General features: G+C 43.2%; 1 protein-coding gene across 11 annotated transcripts in view; it reads left to right on the top strand.

Moving 5' to 3' along the window:
* Window positions 1-13,798, top strand: part of MAPK9 (mitogen-activated protein kinase 9) — a 58,220-nt gene that overhangs the window by 41,052 nt on the left and 3,370 nt on the right. For 7 of the 11 annotated variants that reach the window (XM_001154685.7, XM_009450326.5, XM_016954458.4 and 4 more), the window contains 6 exons: window positions 1,763-1,928; window positions 3,381-3,452; window positions 8,134-8,316; window positions 9,738-9,862; window positions 10,909-10,972; window positions 12,493-12,564. In XM_001154685.7, coding sequence (XP_001154685.1) covers window positions 1,763-1,928; window positions 3,381-3,452; window positions 8,134-8,316; window positions 9,738-9,862; window positions 10,909-10,972; window positions 12,493-12,564 — 682 coding nt within the window. Of the gene's footprint in view, window positions 1-1,762; window positions 1,929-2,968; window positions 3,041-3,380; window positions 3,453-8,133; window positions 8,317-9,737; window positions 9,863-10,908; window positions 10,973-12,492; window positions 12,565-13,798 lie in introns of all 11 variants that reach the window. The other 4 variants (XM_001154742.7, XM_009450327.5, XM_063811739.1 and 1 more) reach the window with 1 other exon arrangement.

Genomic DNA, 13,798 nt, shown 5'->3' with positions numbered 1-13,798 from the left:
TGTGGGCTGCTTCTCCCCGGCTTTCCTTCATGCAGGGAGGCAGCCCGGCTTCTTCCTCTCAGGCCTTTCTGGGAACCGGGGGTGTCTGCACAGTACTCTAAGGTGGAATGGAGGGGCTGGGGGGGGCCTCTTTTTGGGGCCAGGTAGAGATTGTGACTGCATTTTTAAACATTATATGTATATCATTTAAATCTTACAGAATCTAGGAAGCCTAGAAACAGGTCACTTAGCAGCATGGCAGTGTAATTGTACCTGTTGTCAATGTCGAAATGGCTTCCTGCTTGCCCTGATGACAGCCCCACAGCCTTCACTGAGGCACGCCTGCAACCCCCCTTGTGGCCCATCAGTTGGGATGTCTTACAGGCAGGTGCTAGGCAGTGTTATTGAACCTGCAACTTCCCGGGTAAAGTATCCTCATGCCTTACGCCATGTCAGTGGCTTGGCAGTTTGACATTGCAGGTGCACTACTCTTGTGAAAAGAATGGGTGTGGGTTGTTTACAAGTCACAGTTTCTCAAGTGAGTTTGCAGGCCGAAGTCCCCAGGCAAAAGTCAAATTCCTAAGGCCTGAGGAAGGGGCTAGGGTGGAGGATCAGCAGGAAGAAAATCCCTTAGTTATGAGGGAAAAGGTTGCAGAAGTTGTGTTAAGGCTTTGCAAGTCGGGTGGAATATGATGCATGTCTTCATTCTGCAGACACTTCCCAAGTGTCTGCTCGCGCCAGGCGTGCTTCTGAGTGCTGAGAGCTCACACAGTAAGCACTGGGGAGGGAAGAGAGGTGGCAACCAGAACATGAGCAGGTGAGTTTTTGTGCCACGTACAGATGGAGACAGCAGCACCAGTGCTGGCGTGTCTTTGTGGCGAAGGTGAGAAGATTGGAGGTGGATGATCATGGAATTGCTCTTCCAAGGAGAGAAAGAGCCATGGGAAGATTCCAGGATCAGATGATTCTAGACCTGTGCTGTCCAGTATGGCAGCCACTAACCACAGGAGGCTGTGGAGCACTCAGGATGTGGCCGTGCTGCAGTTGTAAAATACATACTGGACTTCAAAGGCTCAGTACTAAAAAGAGAATGTAAAATATCTCAGTATTTTTCTTATGTTGATTACATTTTGAAATGACAATATTATGGATATATTGGGTTAAAAAATATACTGTATGACTAAAATTAATTTCACCTATTTCTGTTCATGCTGTTGAACATGGCTAGTAGAAAATGTAAATTATACACATCGTTCACATTATATGACATTGTCTGTGGAACAGCACTGCCCTGGACTGACAGAGAGCATGAGGACCTTAGCAAGAGAGAGTCAGACTATTGGGGATCTCAAGTCCAGGCGTGGAGAGCAGGAGGGGGCCGTGTGTGTTGGACTGACAGAGAGCATGAGGACCTTAGCAAGAGAGAGTCAGAGTATTGGGGAACTCAAGTCCAGGCGTGGAGAGCGGGAGGGGGGCATGTGTGCTGGACGTGTAGATGCATGGATGGAGGGTAGATAGGACAGCCTGAGGGCCTGCGAGACCACAGAAAGGGCAAATGAGGGCCATGAAGGTTTCCACTGGGGGTGAGGGGCACCATCTGACGGCTTTAGGCTGATTTGTTTTAGTTTCAATTTGAGAGTAAGATTTTCCAAAGTTGTTCCCAAATCTCTGAGTTCAGTTCACTCCCTACACTCTCACACTGGCTTCACGACCCTCACGGATGTGAAGTAGTTTATTTAGCATGCTTCATTCATTTTACTAATTTAAGCCATTTCTTTCCTAGGATTTAAAGCCTAGCAACATTGTTGTGAAATCAGACTGCACCCTGAAGATCCTTGACTTTGGCCTGGCCCGGACAGCGTGCACTAACTTCATGATGACCCCTTATGTGGTGACACGGTACTACCGGGCGCCCGAAGTCATCCTGGGTATGGGCTACAAAGAGAACGGTGAGTATAGCCGGGGCTGGAAGAGGCTGGGATGTTTAGAAATTGCTCTAGCGGTGGTCTCGAGTTTTTTCTCTTTCCTTTGAACCATATGATATATACTGTGGGGACTGTTACACCCAGAATATAGCATGATCCAGAGATAAGAAATAATTAATTGTGTTTTTCCATGGTTAAAATCATTCTCTTTTAAAAATTCACTTTTAAAATTGTTATTTTTGAACTTTTTAATCAGAGTTAAGCTGTCTGTAGCCAAGTGTGCAAATCCTGAGTGTGCAGCTCAGCTGAGGTGAGCACACCCACAGCAGCAGCAGCTCTGGCCTCCCCATGGCCCCTCCTCGCAGCCCACGAGGCTGGCCAATCTCCTGATCTCCAGTACCATGGATCAGCTTTATTTGTTGGTCTGCATATTGTTTTTTTGAATTTGATGTAAATAGAATAACACATGTTTTCATGTAAAATTGGTGTCTTTTTACATCAAAACTTAGCTTATTCTAGCAATATCAGAGCTCTTTGAAACTTGTCTTTTAGCAAATTTGTTGAAAATAACGAAATCACGCTTACTTATTTTTAAAAAGACTGAAAGTTTGCCCGGGTCATCTGAAATGAGTTTTGCTACAGGTTCATCTTGCTGCGTTGTAGCTTGTGTTCCCACCCTGAGGGGCACAGCTTCATGTGCTTCCTGTGGAGGGGAGACAAAACTTGATCCCCTGTTCACTTCTCCCCTCGGCCCGCCAGCAGGGCGCTTAGAGGCCTCTGCTGTCTGTCTGAGGCCCCACAGATGAGGGTGGGCACCGTGGAAGTCTGGGCCCCTCTAGCAGGGCCTCACCTGCAGTCCTGCAAGCCAGCCAGCCTGTGCCGCCAGTGAGTGCTGCTGCCTTTCTGACGGGGCAGTCTAGAAAATGATCGCTCAGGAGGTGTGGTATCAACAACGCACAGAGGCTCCTGCCGGCAAGCTAGTGTACCGGGTTTGTCCTGGGAGGGGGTTTGAAGAAAAAAGATGGGGGACTCTAGCTGGTTTTTAATCCCCTGGTGTTTGGTAGTGGACATCTGGTCTGTCGGGTGCATCATGGCAGAAATGGTCCTCCATAAAGTCCTGTTCCCGGGAAGAGACTGTATCCTTCACAGGGGACCCGGTACTTGGCCATGGAGGCTGGGGTGGGCATGTGGCCCTGAAAAGCTTTGTGTTCACAGGCACTTCTTGTTTCTGGTTTTTTGTTTGTTTGTTTGTTTTAAGCTATAAAGTATTGGACTCTTTGGCACTAAAACCCCAGATTGCTACAAACCGAAGGCTAAAATAGAGGTCAGCAATCATTCATATTGTGTAAAATGTCACCCTTAGCTAGCAATTTATTTTTCCATATTTGTGTGTTTAGTGCACTGTTAGAATTCCTTTTCCTCACTTTTGTTTTGTTCATGGCACTTCATAATTTTATCATTTCATTTTATTTTCAGTTGATATCTGGTCAGTGGGTTGCATCATGGGAGAGCTGGTGAAAGGTTGTGTGATATTCCAAGGCACTGACCGTATCCTTCCCCGCGACCTTGGCCCCGCCATGCTTTCTTAATGCCTCAGGCAGCATGACCACCTGCTTACACGAGCGCTCACGAGGACAAAGTCGTAAAATCCACTCCAGACTGTGTTCTAAGGGGGGCTTTACTGTATTTGTTAATTAGTGTCACAAGCCAAGTGGTTCAATTTCATTCTTTATTTTTAACTTGACTACCTGTGATGATTTTGAGACTTAGAGTTAGGTTAAACCAATTATATTAGCTCTTAATTTTGCCAAAAATAGCTGGACACATAGAAGAAATTATTTACTCTTTGATAAGTATATTCTGATATTTAAATGAAAATACTGTATTATTTAGTTTATTCCATTAATTTAACTAGGAAAGATGCTATCTAAATTTAATAGGCTAGTGTGCTTGTGTGCTTTAATTAAGTACTATTTTGTTAGTTACTGGTATGCATTGAAATATTTTCCCCCAAAGTAAGAACTGAAGCACATTACAAAAGACCTAAGTGAAAGAGATTAAAATGAAAATTTTGTGAGGAACAATATGTTAAACTTTCTTGTTTGTTACTGTGCTGACATTTTGTAGAATTTTTTTTAAAAATCTGTCTAGTGGGTTATATTGTGACATACTGGGGAAGTCAAAATAAATGTAAAATGAAAGAGATAAACTCATACTGTAGTCAGCAAGTCATGTTAGAGATACAGCAGAAAGGAGAATAACTACTCTAATTGTTACAATAGCCTTCTTTCCTCATTTGCCATTCTTCCATCCTCAGTATTTTTTACCCTAACATGGTTCTTCACATCTTCCCTTTTTCATTTGTGTTTTAACCACTTAGTTTTTCATTAGTCTTTGACTTTGTTTTCGTTATGAAAGTTTAAATTGGTCTCCATCCTTGGGCAGATTGATGGTTGCTTTTAAGGAAATCAAGCTCCATAGTCAGTGTTTTGTATGTATCTTAGGAAAATAATTTCAGATTTTAATAATTTTATCAAAGTGGTCTCCTTATAAATTCTTCACAGTGCAAACTTGAAGTGAAAATATTTTTATTCCTCTCATTTTATTGACCTTTCTTTACATTTTCTATATCATAGATTATATAATATGTCAAGTTAGATATTTTATTTGTTCTACTAAATTTTCTAGCAGTTTCCATAGCCTCATCTCAGATTCACTTGTTGCAACCTATAAATAAGGACGTCTTTATTTTGCAAGTAAACTTAATTAAAAAGGGAAAAGTTGAAAAATTAAAAGACTAATAATTTAGAAATATCTACTTAATGTTCAGTTTGTCTCAATTCTTACTCATTTTGTGCCATTCCTTGTTTTATTACAAAAAGTTTTCTTCAAAAAGTACAAAAATGAAAAATGTGAGTACTTTTTGGTGCATTTTAGTAAGTAAAATTAAAATTCCTGCTATACATATGAACATTAATGTCAGTAATTAATGGTGTTATATATAAGGTTACCTAATGTTATTCCCAAAAGCCACACAGAGTTTAACATCATTTTCTAAAGAAAATTTTGCCAACTCTTTCAAATATTAGATTGAAATTTGGGAGATAGAAAAAAGTTGCAGAAATCAGACTGAGGGTCTCAGAGATTTGCTTTAATTTGCGACCCGGGGTAGAAAAGGAACTCCTGTCCCTGCGGTGGTCTATGAGAAAGAGAAAGCTTAGCCAGGCCACCTCGGGCCCCAGCTCAGACTCCTCCCCTTGGCAGCCATGCATCCTTGAGAAATTTAGGGCCTCTCTGCGCCTTGGTTTCCCCTTCTGTAAAATAGACCTGCGGTCTGCCTGCAGCTTCACGAGAGTTAGACGACAGGGTCCACTGGGCTTGTCGGAATTATTGTTCCCCTTCCCCCGTCCCTCTCATCTGTCCCCCGTCCCTCCTACCTGTAGGATGCTGGGGTGGAGGCCTCTCGGGGAATCTGTGGGTCTCCTCTCACAACTGGTTTAATTTCTAGTCCTTTATCATTAACCCAGCAGATATTTCTCTCACCTGCCCATTTCTGGGTGCCTAGTCTGACTGAGATGCAAAGAGGCTCCTCCCAGCTGCTGAATTGAGGGTGGATCGTCAAGGGCAGGGCAGAGCAGGAGAACAGAGCAGAGGCTGCCATCATCCAGAGGAGAGGTGGAGGCCCCCAGCAGGCGGGTAGGGGTGTGGCCGGGGAGATGGGCTTGTACTCTGCTTTGAAGCTGGACCCTTCAAGGAGCCTTGCTAGGGTTTGGAGATGTCTGTTAGACAGTGGAATTCAGGGGCAAGGTCTGGGATAGAGAGATCAAAGTGGGTGTCATCCATCTGTCGGTAGCCTTGAAGCCTAGGACTGGTAGCGAGCACTTGCAGGGGAGGAAGAGACCAGGACCCGGGACTTAGCCCCCTTGAGGTGGAGGGACAAAGGGAATAGGGAAGGAAATGGAGAAGGCACTCAGGTGACCCCTCCTCCTAGAGCGTGGTGACTGAGGGAGGCTCATTCACATGAGGAGATGAGGACGGGGGATTGGCCCCTGGGCCTTGTGATGGCTGCTGGCAGCCATGATGGGCACAGCATTTATGGAGTGGAGGGAAGAAAGCCTGATGGGAGTATGTTTGAGAGAAAATGAGAGGCTGGGAATTAGAGACACAAGTGTAGACAGCTCTTTTTTCTTTCCTTTTTTTTTTTTCCTTTGAGGCAGAGTCTCACTCCATTGCCCAGGCTGGAGGGCAGCGATGCGATCTCGGCTCACTGCAACCTCTACCTCCTGGGTTCAAGCGATTCTTCTGCCTCAGCCTCCCGAGTAGCTGGGATTACAGGTGCCCGCCACCACGCCTGGCTAATTTTTGTATTTTTAGTAGGGCCAGGGTTTCACCGTCTTGGCCAGGCTGGTCTTGAACGCCTGACCTTGTGATCCACCTGCCTCGGCCTCCCAAAGTGCCGGGATTACAGGTGTGAGCCACTGAGCCCGACCGACAGCTCTTTATGGAAGTTTTTGCTGCAAATAGGAATAAGAAATAAAGCGATAGGTAGTGAGGGCCAAAGGAAAGCAGCTACTGCGTTAACATGGGAGAAAACACCATCATTTACCAACGTGGTGGAATGTATTGGTAGAGTGCAAAATGTCGATGATGTTGGAGAAGGAAGAGTTGAGGGAGCTCGTCCTTGAGTCAGCACGGGGGTTAGGGTCTAGAGCTGAGCAGGCTTAGTGTAGCCGGGAGTCCAGATGGTTGCTGTGTGGCAAATGGCACACAGATGCTGGGTGGATGCATCCTGGGAAGTCTGTGGGAGTGAGCAGGCAGAAGAGGTATCAAAAGTATAAGTGGGCTGGGCGCAGTGGCTCACACCTATAATCCCAGCACTTTGGGAGGCCGAGGCAGGCAGATCACTTGAGGCCAGGAATTCAAGACCAGCCTGGCCAACATGGCGAAACCCCATCTCTACTAAAAATAACAAAAATTAGCCGACAGTTACGGCAGGTGCCTGTAGTCCCAGCTACTTGGGAGGCTGAGGCACGAGAATTACTTGAGCCCGGGAGGTGGAGGTTGCAGTCAGCCGAGATCATGCCACTGCACTCCAGCCTGGGCGACAGAGCGAGACTCTGTCTTTATTTATATATGTATATATGGCAGAAGGAAAAGGTGTGAGACAGTTTTCACATTTTGGCTAAATAGGTAAATGTGGGCATAATTCTGATTTGACAATATGTATGAACCAGGAGTAGGAAGGAGAATTTGCTAGTGAATTGAATGCCAGAAACCCATTTCCTGAGCGGGTCTTTTGGAAGTATAACATTTTGGAAGAACTGAGTTCATGTACTGGTTCCCTAGGTTATTTCATGGTGATGTAAGTTCATTTTTCTAAGACATGCCTCAGTGAGCACTTTTTTAAGCTGCTGTTGATGCTATTTTTTTCTCACTTGCATTCTCTTGTATAGCGAGTACAGTTTCAGTGTCACTTTCCCACATGTAATCCTAATTATCCCAAGCCTAACAAGCACCCTGTGGAATAGGCAAAGCTGGTAATGTCTGCATTGAACAAATAAGGAAACAGACCCCAAGGAAGCCTGACTTTCCTGACACACTGAGTGTTTAATGCAGAGTTGAGTCTGAAACCCAGGTCACGCACTTTGAAAGGAAATAAAATGCATTACCTAGGGATCGCAGTGATGGTTGGGAAGAGTCAGTTCCAAGTAAAATAGAGCATCATTTGAAAGCTGTCGCTGGGCTCAGTCTAAGCCCAGTTGCTTGGTTCCCAGCTGTAAACTGAGGAGGTCAGATAGGTCTCTCCACAGGTCCCTTGAGATCCTCTGTTCTTTAGAGAGCTGTGAATGAATCTAAGGTAGCATTAGTATGAAAACTGATTTCAATTTGCTTATGTAATGTTTATCTAATTTCGTGTTTAATCATTTTTGCCATAGGTATTCTTAGTTATAAGATAAACTTTATTTTGAACTAGAGTGGGAAGGTGTGTAGACTTCATTGTGTTGATTTAATAAACTGTGATCATAGTTTATGAAGATGCAGAGTGTAAGAGTTTTAAAAAATAGTGTAACTTGGAAACCCAAACCTTATCTGAATATTATTTCAAAATTCCGCTGCTGATCCAGTGGGGTGGCCTAGTCGATAGGTTTAAATATTATTCAAGTGATGCTGCCGCGTGTACTGTGAATACAAGGTACTTCAGTTGTATTTTCCTCAAGAGACTCCTTAGATATTGATCAGTGGAATAAAGTTATTGAGCAGCTGGGAACACCATCAGCAGAGTTCATGAAGAAACTTCAGCCAACTGTGAGGAATTATGTCGAAAACAGACCAAAGTATCCTGGAATCAAATTCGAAGAACTCTTTCCAGATTGGATATTCCCATCAGAATCTGAGCGAGACAAAATAAAAAGTAAGATATCCTTTTTTTCTTATACTTGTGTTTTGTAATTCAGGTGGTGCTTTCACTCTTTCATGTTTGTATTCTAAAAACCTGTGTTTTGGGAGAGAAAGTCATTTTAGGCCTGAAGTCTGAGGTACGAAGGCACTGAGGAGAGAAAGCTTAAAGGTCTAGAAGCTTTATCCTCTATAAGATGGCTTAATTGAAGCCTTTGGCCAAAATAAAAATAATCAAATCAGTCTGAAAGAATCTTATGTTACAGTTACAGCAACTGGAATTCAAAAAGTTTTCAGGTAAGAAGAACACTTAATGCAGATTCTAGAGTCAGAAGCGATGTGACAGTCGTTCGATGAAAAAGGTCCTTGCTCCCCACCTTCTCCTGCACCCTTTACTACAGTGTGATTGTTTAAGGAAAAAGAAAAGATTTGATTCTGTCCGCATGAAGGTAAACTGTGCCTTAATCAGAAAAGCCCCAGTCTTTGCTTATTCAGGTTGTGAACTTTAATTGCCAAAACCTAGGTGAGCCTTATATTTAACTAAGTTATTGAACTTGTTTTTCTTTTTCCTAAATACCAGTCTGTAGATTAAAAAAAAAAAAGTGTAAGTTGCCAGCACTGTATACAGCTAGGCCAGCCAGAAGCATCTGTGAGTGTTTTATCCTGTGGGAATGTGAGATTGTTGTGTGGTTTAAAAAGTCTGTTCTAATTTCATTTCGATGTGACTTAGAGAAAAATACTCCCCCGTGCCTCATGCCCACACTCTGGGCAGTGCCACCCGCAGCTTGGCAATTCCCACCTTCCTTGCTGTGGTTTCCCAGCCTTGGGCCCTGCCCAGACATTGGTCTGAGGCTGCCTGGTGCTCTTCCCCACCACCCTGGGGGCCCAGGTTTCTCTTCCCCTTGCAGGTCCAGAGGCGTAAAACTACATTTGGAAACCTGGTTTGTCATGAAAGTGGACATTTGACTTTTTCTTAAAAATGTTTGGGTTATGGCCGGGTGCGGCGGCTCACGCCTGTAATCCCAGCACTTTGGGAGGCTGAGGCAGGCGGATCACGAGGTCAAGAGATCGAGACCATCCTGCCTAACACAGTGAAACCCTGTCTCTACTAAAAAAATACAAAAAATTATCCAGGCATGGTGGCAGACGCCTGTAGTCCCAGCTGCTTGGGAGGCTGAGGTAGGAGAATGGCGTGAACCCGGGAGGCGGAGCTTGCAGTGAGCCAAGATTGTGCCACTGCATTGGGCGACAGAGCGAGACTCCGTCTCCAAAAAAAAAAAAAAAAAATTTTGGGGTTATATTCATCTTGAACCTATCAAACATTTCTCAAAATTAATATATCTTTGTTCTATCTGTGTTGTCATATTTAGTTCTTTATTGTATGATTCTGTTTGTTTCATATTAACAGCATTGATTTAATATTTGTTGTCACCCTAGCAAGTCAAGCCAGAGATCTGTTATCAAAAATGTTAGTGATTGATCCTGACAAGCGGATCTCTGTAGATGAAGCTCTGCGTCACCCATACATCACTGTTTGGTATGACCCTGCCGAAGCAGAAGCCGTGAGTATCTGTTTTGAAAAGATTTATATAGAGAGGCCAGGCTTATATTTCCTTGGATCTTGTCTGTCCGTCCAGAGTGGCTACATATGGGTAGCAAGTTCTCCATTTGGGGGCTCCCAGTTACAGAAAGGCCAAGTGTTGTCTGAGACCTGGGTCGCTTGCTCTTTTGCTGCTGGAGCCCCAGCTCAGAGTACCTCGGGAATGAACTTCCGCTTTGGTGCTACCAGTCTCCATTTTGCAAATGCTGCTGTGAGCTCATAGTTTATTAAGCATCTGTTCTGTGCCATTGGCTTTGGTTACATCCTCTTGTTTAGGCCACTCAACCAGAGAGGCTGAGCAACTTGCTGAAAAATCACACGTCTGTTTATCCTTCCCTAAAGGCATTGTACCTCCTGGTTCCCCCGCTGGAGGAGCTCCACTCGATGAGTTTGGTGCTCACGTGCGTGTTTCTGTGTCAGCACTGGTGTGAGTGAGCTTTAGCTGTGAGGGAAATCACTGCGTAGTGGCAGGCTTCCTTCATGCCATGAGTGAAATACATGTTTATGTCATGGCCTGTGGTTTTGCCATCAGTTTAAACATTGTTTTATATAAAAAGAATCCAATTTATAAGCAGACTTTTATAACAGTCCATTTATGAGTTGGACATTGGATTTGGGAGTTCTCCCATGAAGAAAATGTAAAATTTGTTCTAAGAAACAACAGTACCTTCCATAGCTGCCAGCACAGTGCCTTGTCCATAATGGGTCTCTGGGAAACAGCCTGTGATGATGAGTTTCTAATGACATCTGGGCAGATGTCTGCGTTTTGAGGTCAGGTGATTATTAAGAGGAACATAATAACTCTTCTTTGGTTAACTTTTTCATAATTATTTTGATTCTAAAGTTTATATAATATCACATGACAAATCTTTATTAAACCACGTGTTGAATTAAACTAAATCCATATCATAAATAGACTAGAAGTCTTCCAAGCAATTTTACCTTTTTTAGTGCCTCATTTTTTTTTTGAGGCATTACTGTTGACTTTACATATGATTTAATTTTTAGCCACCACCTCAAATTTATGATGCCCAGTTGGAAGAAAGAGAACATGCAATTGAAGAATGGAAAGGTAAAGATGGAGCTTATTTTGATCCTTCCTTATGACATTTCTTCCGATCCTGTAGAGCAGAGGCTTTTCATTTTGTGACATTTCCCTTCAGGAAGGGGCAAGAAACCCTGCAACCCACGTAGCCTCTTTCTCCCCAGTTTCCAGTAGAAAATGAACTTGAAGAGAACAGAGTTAGAGAGGAACATTTATGAACTTCTTATCATTTGCTTCAAGAGGGAAAAATAATATTTTTTTCATGGCTTTTCACATATTGATTTATAAACTGAGCTTAGCAATTGTATCATACTTATATTGATTGATATGTTTTTAAGCCATGTAGTTGTACATATGTTTTAAAATCTAGTTTGGGGGAAATTGCAGTTTGAAAATATGCAAATAGGTATTATTACCACTATAAGATTAACCAAACAACCCACAGCAAACTATACCTGTAATGAAGAGGTTGAACTAACAATTTTTCATTAAGAAGCAGGATCAGTAGTAACTGAGAACCACAGTCAGAGTCAGTCAACACTGATGAGGGTCATGCCCCAGGGCCATCCTGGGGTGTGGGAGTGCCGGTTACCTGTGTGTGCCCGTGCTCAGCAGTGCATGCACACAGCGTGCTCACTGGCCTCAGTCAATGCTCACTGGCCTCAGCGAATGCTTGCAACGTGCTAATGTTGGTTTATGAATACTGACATTTTAGGAATCCCTAATCACTTACTTCGTAGGTAATTAGTTTTTCTTACAGATGAAAGTTGAGGAAAACCGAAGTTGAAATTAAGAAAAGACTTAGGCCTGTGGATTCATTTCTGGCCAGTGTGGGGGGCTTCTAGCCCACATGTGGATGCTGGTTACCTTTGGAGAACCCCAAGTAACCACATAGAGAAACATATTCAAATGGGTGTGAGAATATCCAATCCCTCACAGTGTTCTGTGGGAGCCACTCCACTTCATAAAGCCCCCTTATGGATCCAGAACCACCCTACATGTTTTGCTGCCTTACTAGTTGCATTGAAAAAGATGTAATGTAGTCCAGGCGCAGTGGCTCACACCTGTAATCCCAGGACTTTGGGAGGCCAAGTGGGGCAGATGGCTTGAGGCCAGGAATTCAAGACAAGCCTAGCCAACATAGCGAAACCCTGTCTCTACAAAAACTACAAAAGTTAGCCAGGCATGGTGGTGAACACCTGTAATCCCAGCAACTTGGATGGCTGAGGCATGAGAATCACTTGAATCCAGGAGGTGGAGGTTGCAGTGAGCCAAGACCATGCCACTGTACTCCAGCCTGGATGACAGCATGAGACTGTCTCAAAAAAAAAAAAAAGAAGAAGAAGAAGAAGAAAAGAAAAGATATAATGTATCAAAACATGAATATTTTGGTCCAGGTAGACTATATTACTGAATTGACTCTATCTTACAATTAAAAATAACAAATCGCAATGCCTTTGTTCCAGTTGATTTGGAAGCAGAGTTTAGAGATACAGTGAAACTGTTTAGAAACTGATTAAGCATTTTCACTTGTATTTTTATTAAAGAGCTAATTTACAAAGAAGTCATGGATTGGGAAGAAAGAAGCAAGAATGGTGTTGTAAAAGATCAGCCTTCAGGTTAGTGATTGCTTTAATTGATTGTATGATATTTTTCTTTCCCTATTCAACTTTTTTTTTTTTGAGACAGAGTTTCGCTCTGTTGCCCAGGCTGGAGAGCAGCGGCGCGATCTCTGCTCACTGCAACCTCCGCCTCCTGGGTTCAAGCAATTCTCCTGCCTCAGCCTCCCGAGTAGCTGGGACTACAGGCATGTGCCACCATGCCCTGCTAATTTTTGTATTTTTAGTAGAGACGGGGTTTCACTATATTGGCCAAGCTGGTCTCGATCTCTTGACCTTGTGATCCGCCCGCCTCAGCCTCCCAAAGTGGTGGGGTTACAGGTGTGAGCCACTGCACCTGGCGTCTTTCCCGATTCAACTTTTATAAATGGCAGCAACATGTGAAATGCCAGCCTGGCTAGCATCAGATTTAAAAACCACTGTGTGAATAGCCACCCTTTTTGGCTTGTCATAGTGGTGGTGGTGGTGGATGACATTTTACTGATGTGCCAGGCACTGAACTTTGTTATAAGCATTTCTCTTTCATCTTTGCAATAACTGCTGTCACCTCCATTTACAGATGAAGAAATTGAATTTAAAGCCTTTTCAATGTTGATAACCCTTTGTACTGGTCCCACCCAAAATACCAATCTAAGTAAAATGGAGTATGGTATTCTTTTTGAGAAAATTGTTGATATCATTCTTCCATTTTTCTGCTTGATCTACTGATCTTCATAGTGGTGGAAGCCTCTAATGACCAGGTAGTTGTATGATCATGAGACTCTGATATGAGTCGTGTTCACTTACGTCTGAAGGATTCTTCCTGTTTACTAAATGAAACGCTCATGTTATATCATTGTCTCTCTCCCACTCCCACTGGGAAGCATGCACACACGTGCGTGCGGATGTGCAGAGAGCACAGCTTACTTTTTATTCTTGAATTTTATGCTCAACATGACGTATGTGCCAAGCATCTAGAGATTATATAACTTCAGCAAGAACTTAGGTGCTTGTTAACTGAGCACACACGTATGACTGCAGACGTCGATCTCAGAGAGTGCATGTTGTATTTTTATTCAAACCAGACTAAAATATGGATAGTAGGAAGTAGGATAGTTTCATTCGCTTTAAAAGATTAAAATGTCAGTTTTCTGGAGTTATAAAACCATAAAATATACAAGGCCACTAATTTTTTTCCTTTTTCTAGTATATAGTCTTTATTTATTGCAAAAGATTTCTTTGAAAGTTGATGCTT

Source organism: Pan troglodytes, chromosome 4, assembly GCF_028858775.2.
Source record: "Pan troglodytes isolate AG18354 chromosome 4, NHGRI_mPanTro3-v2.0_pri, whole genome shotgun sequence".
In the NCBI taxonomy this organism is placed as follows: domain Eukaryota; kingdom Metazoa; phylum Chordata; class Mammalia; order Primates; family Hominidae; genus Pan; species Pan troglodytes.
Note: the sequence above shows the minus strand (reverse complement) of the source record. Positions and strands in the feature narration are given on the sequence as shown.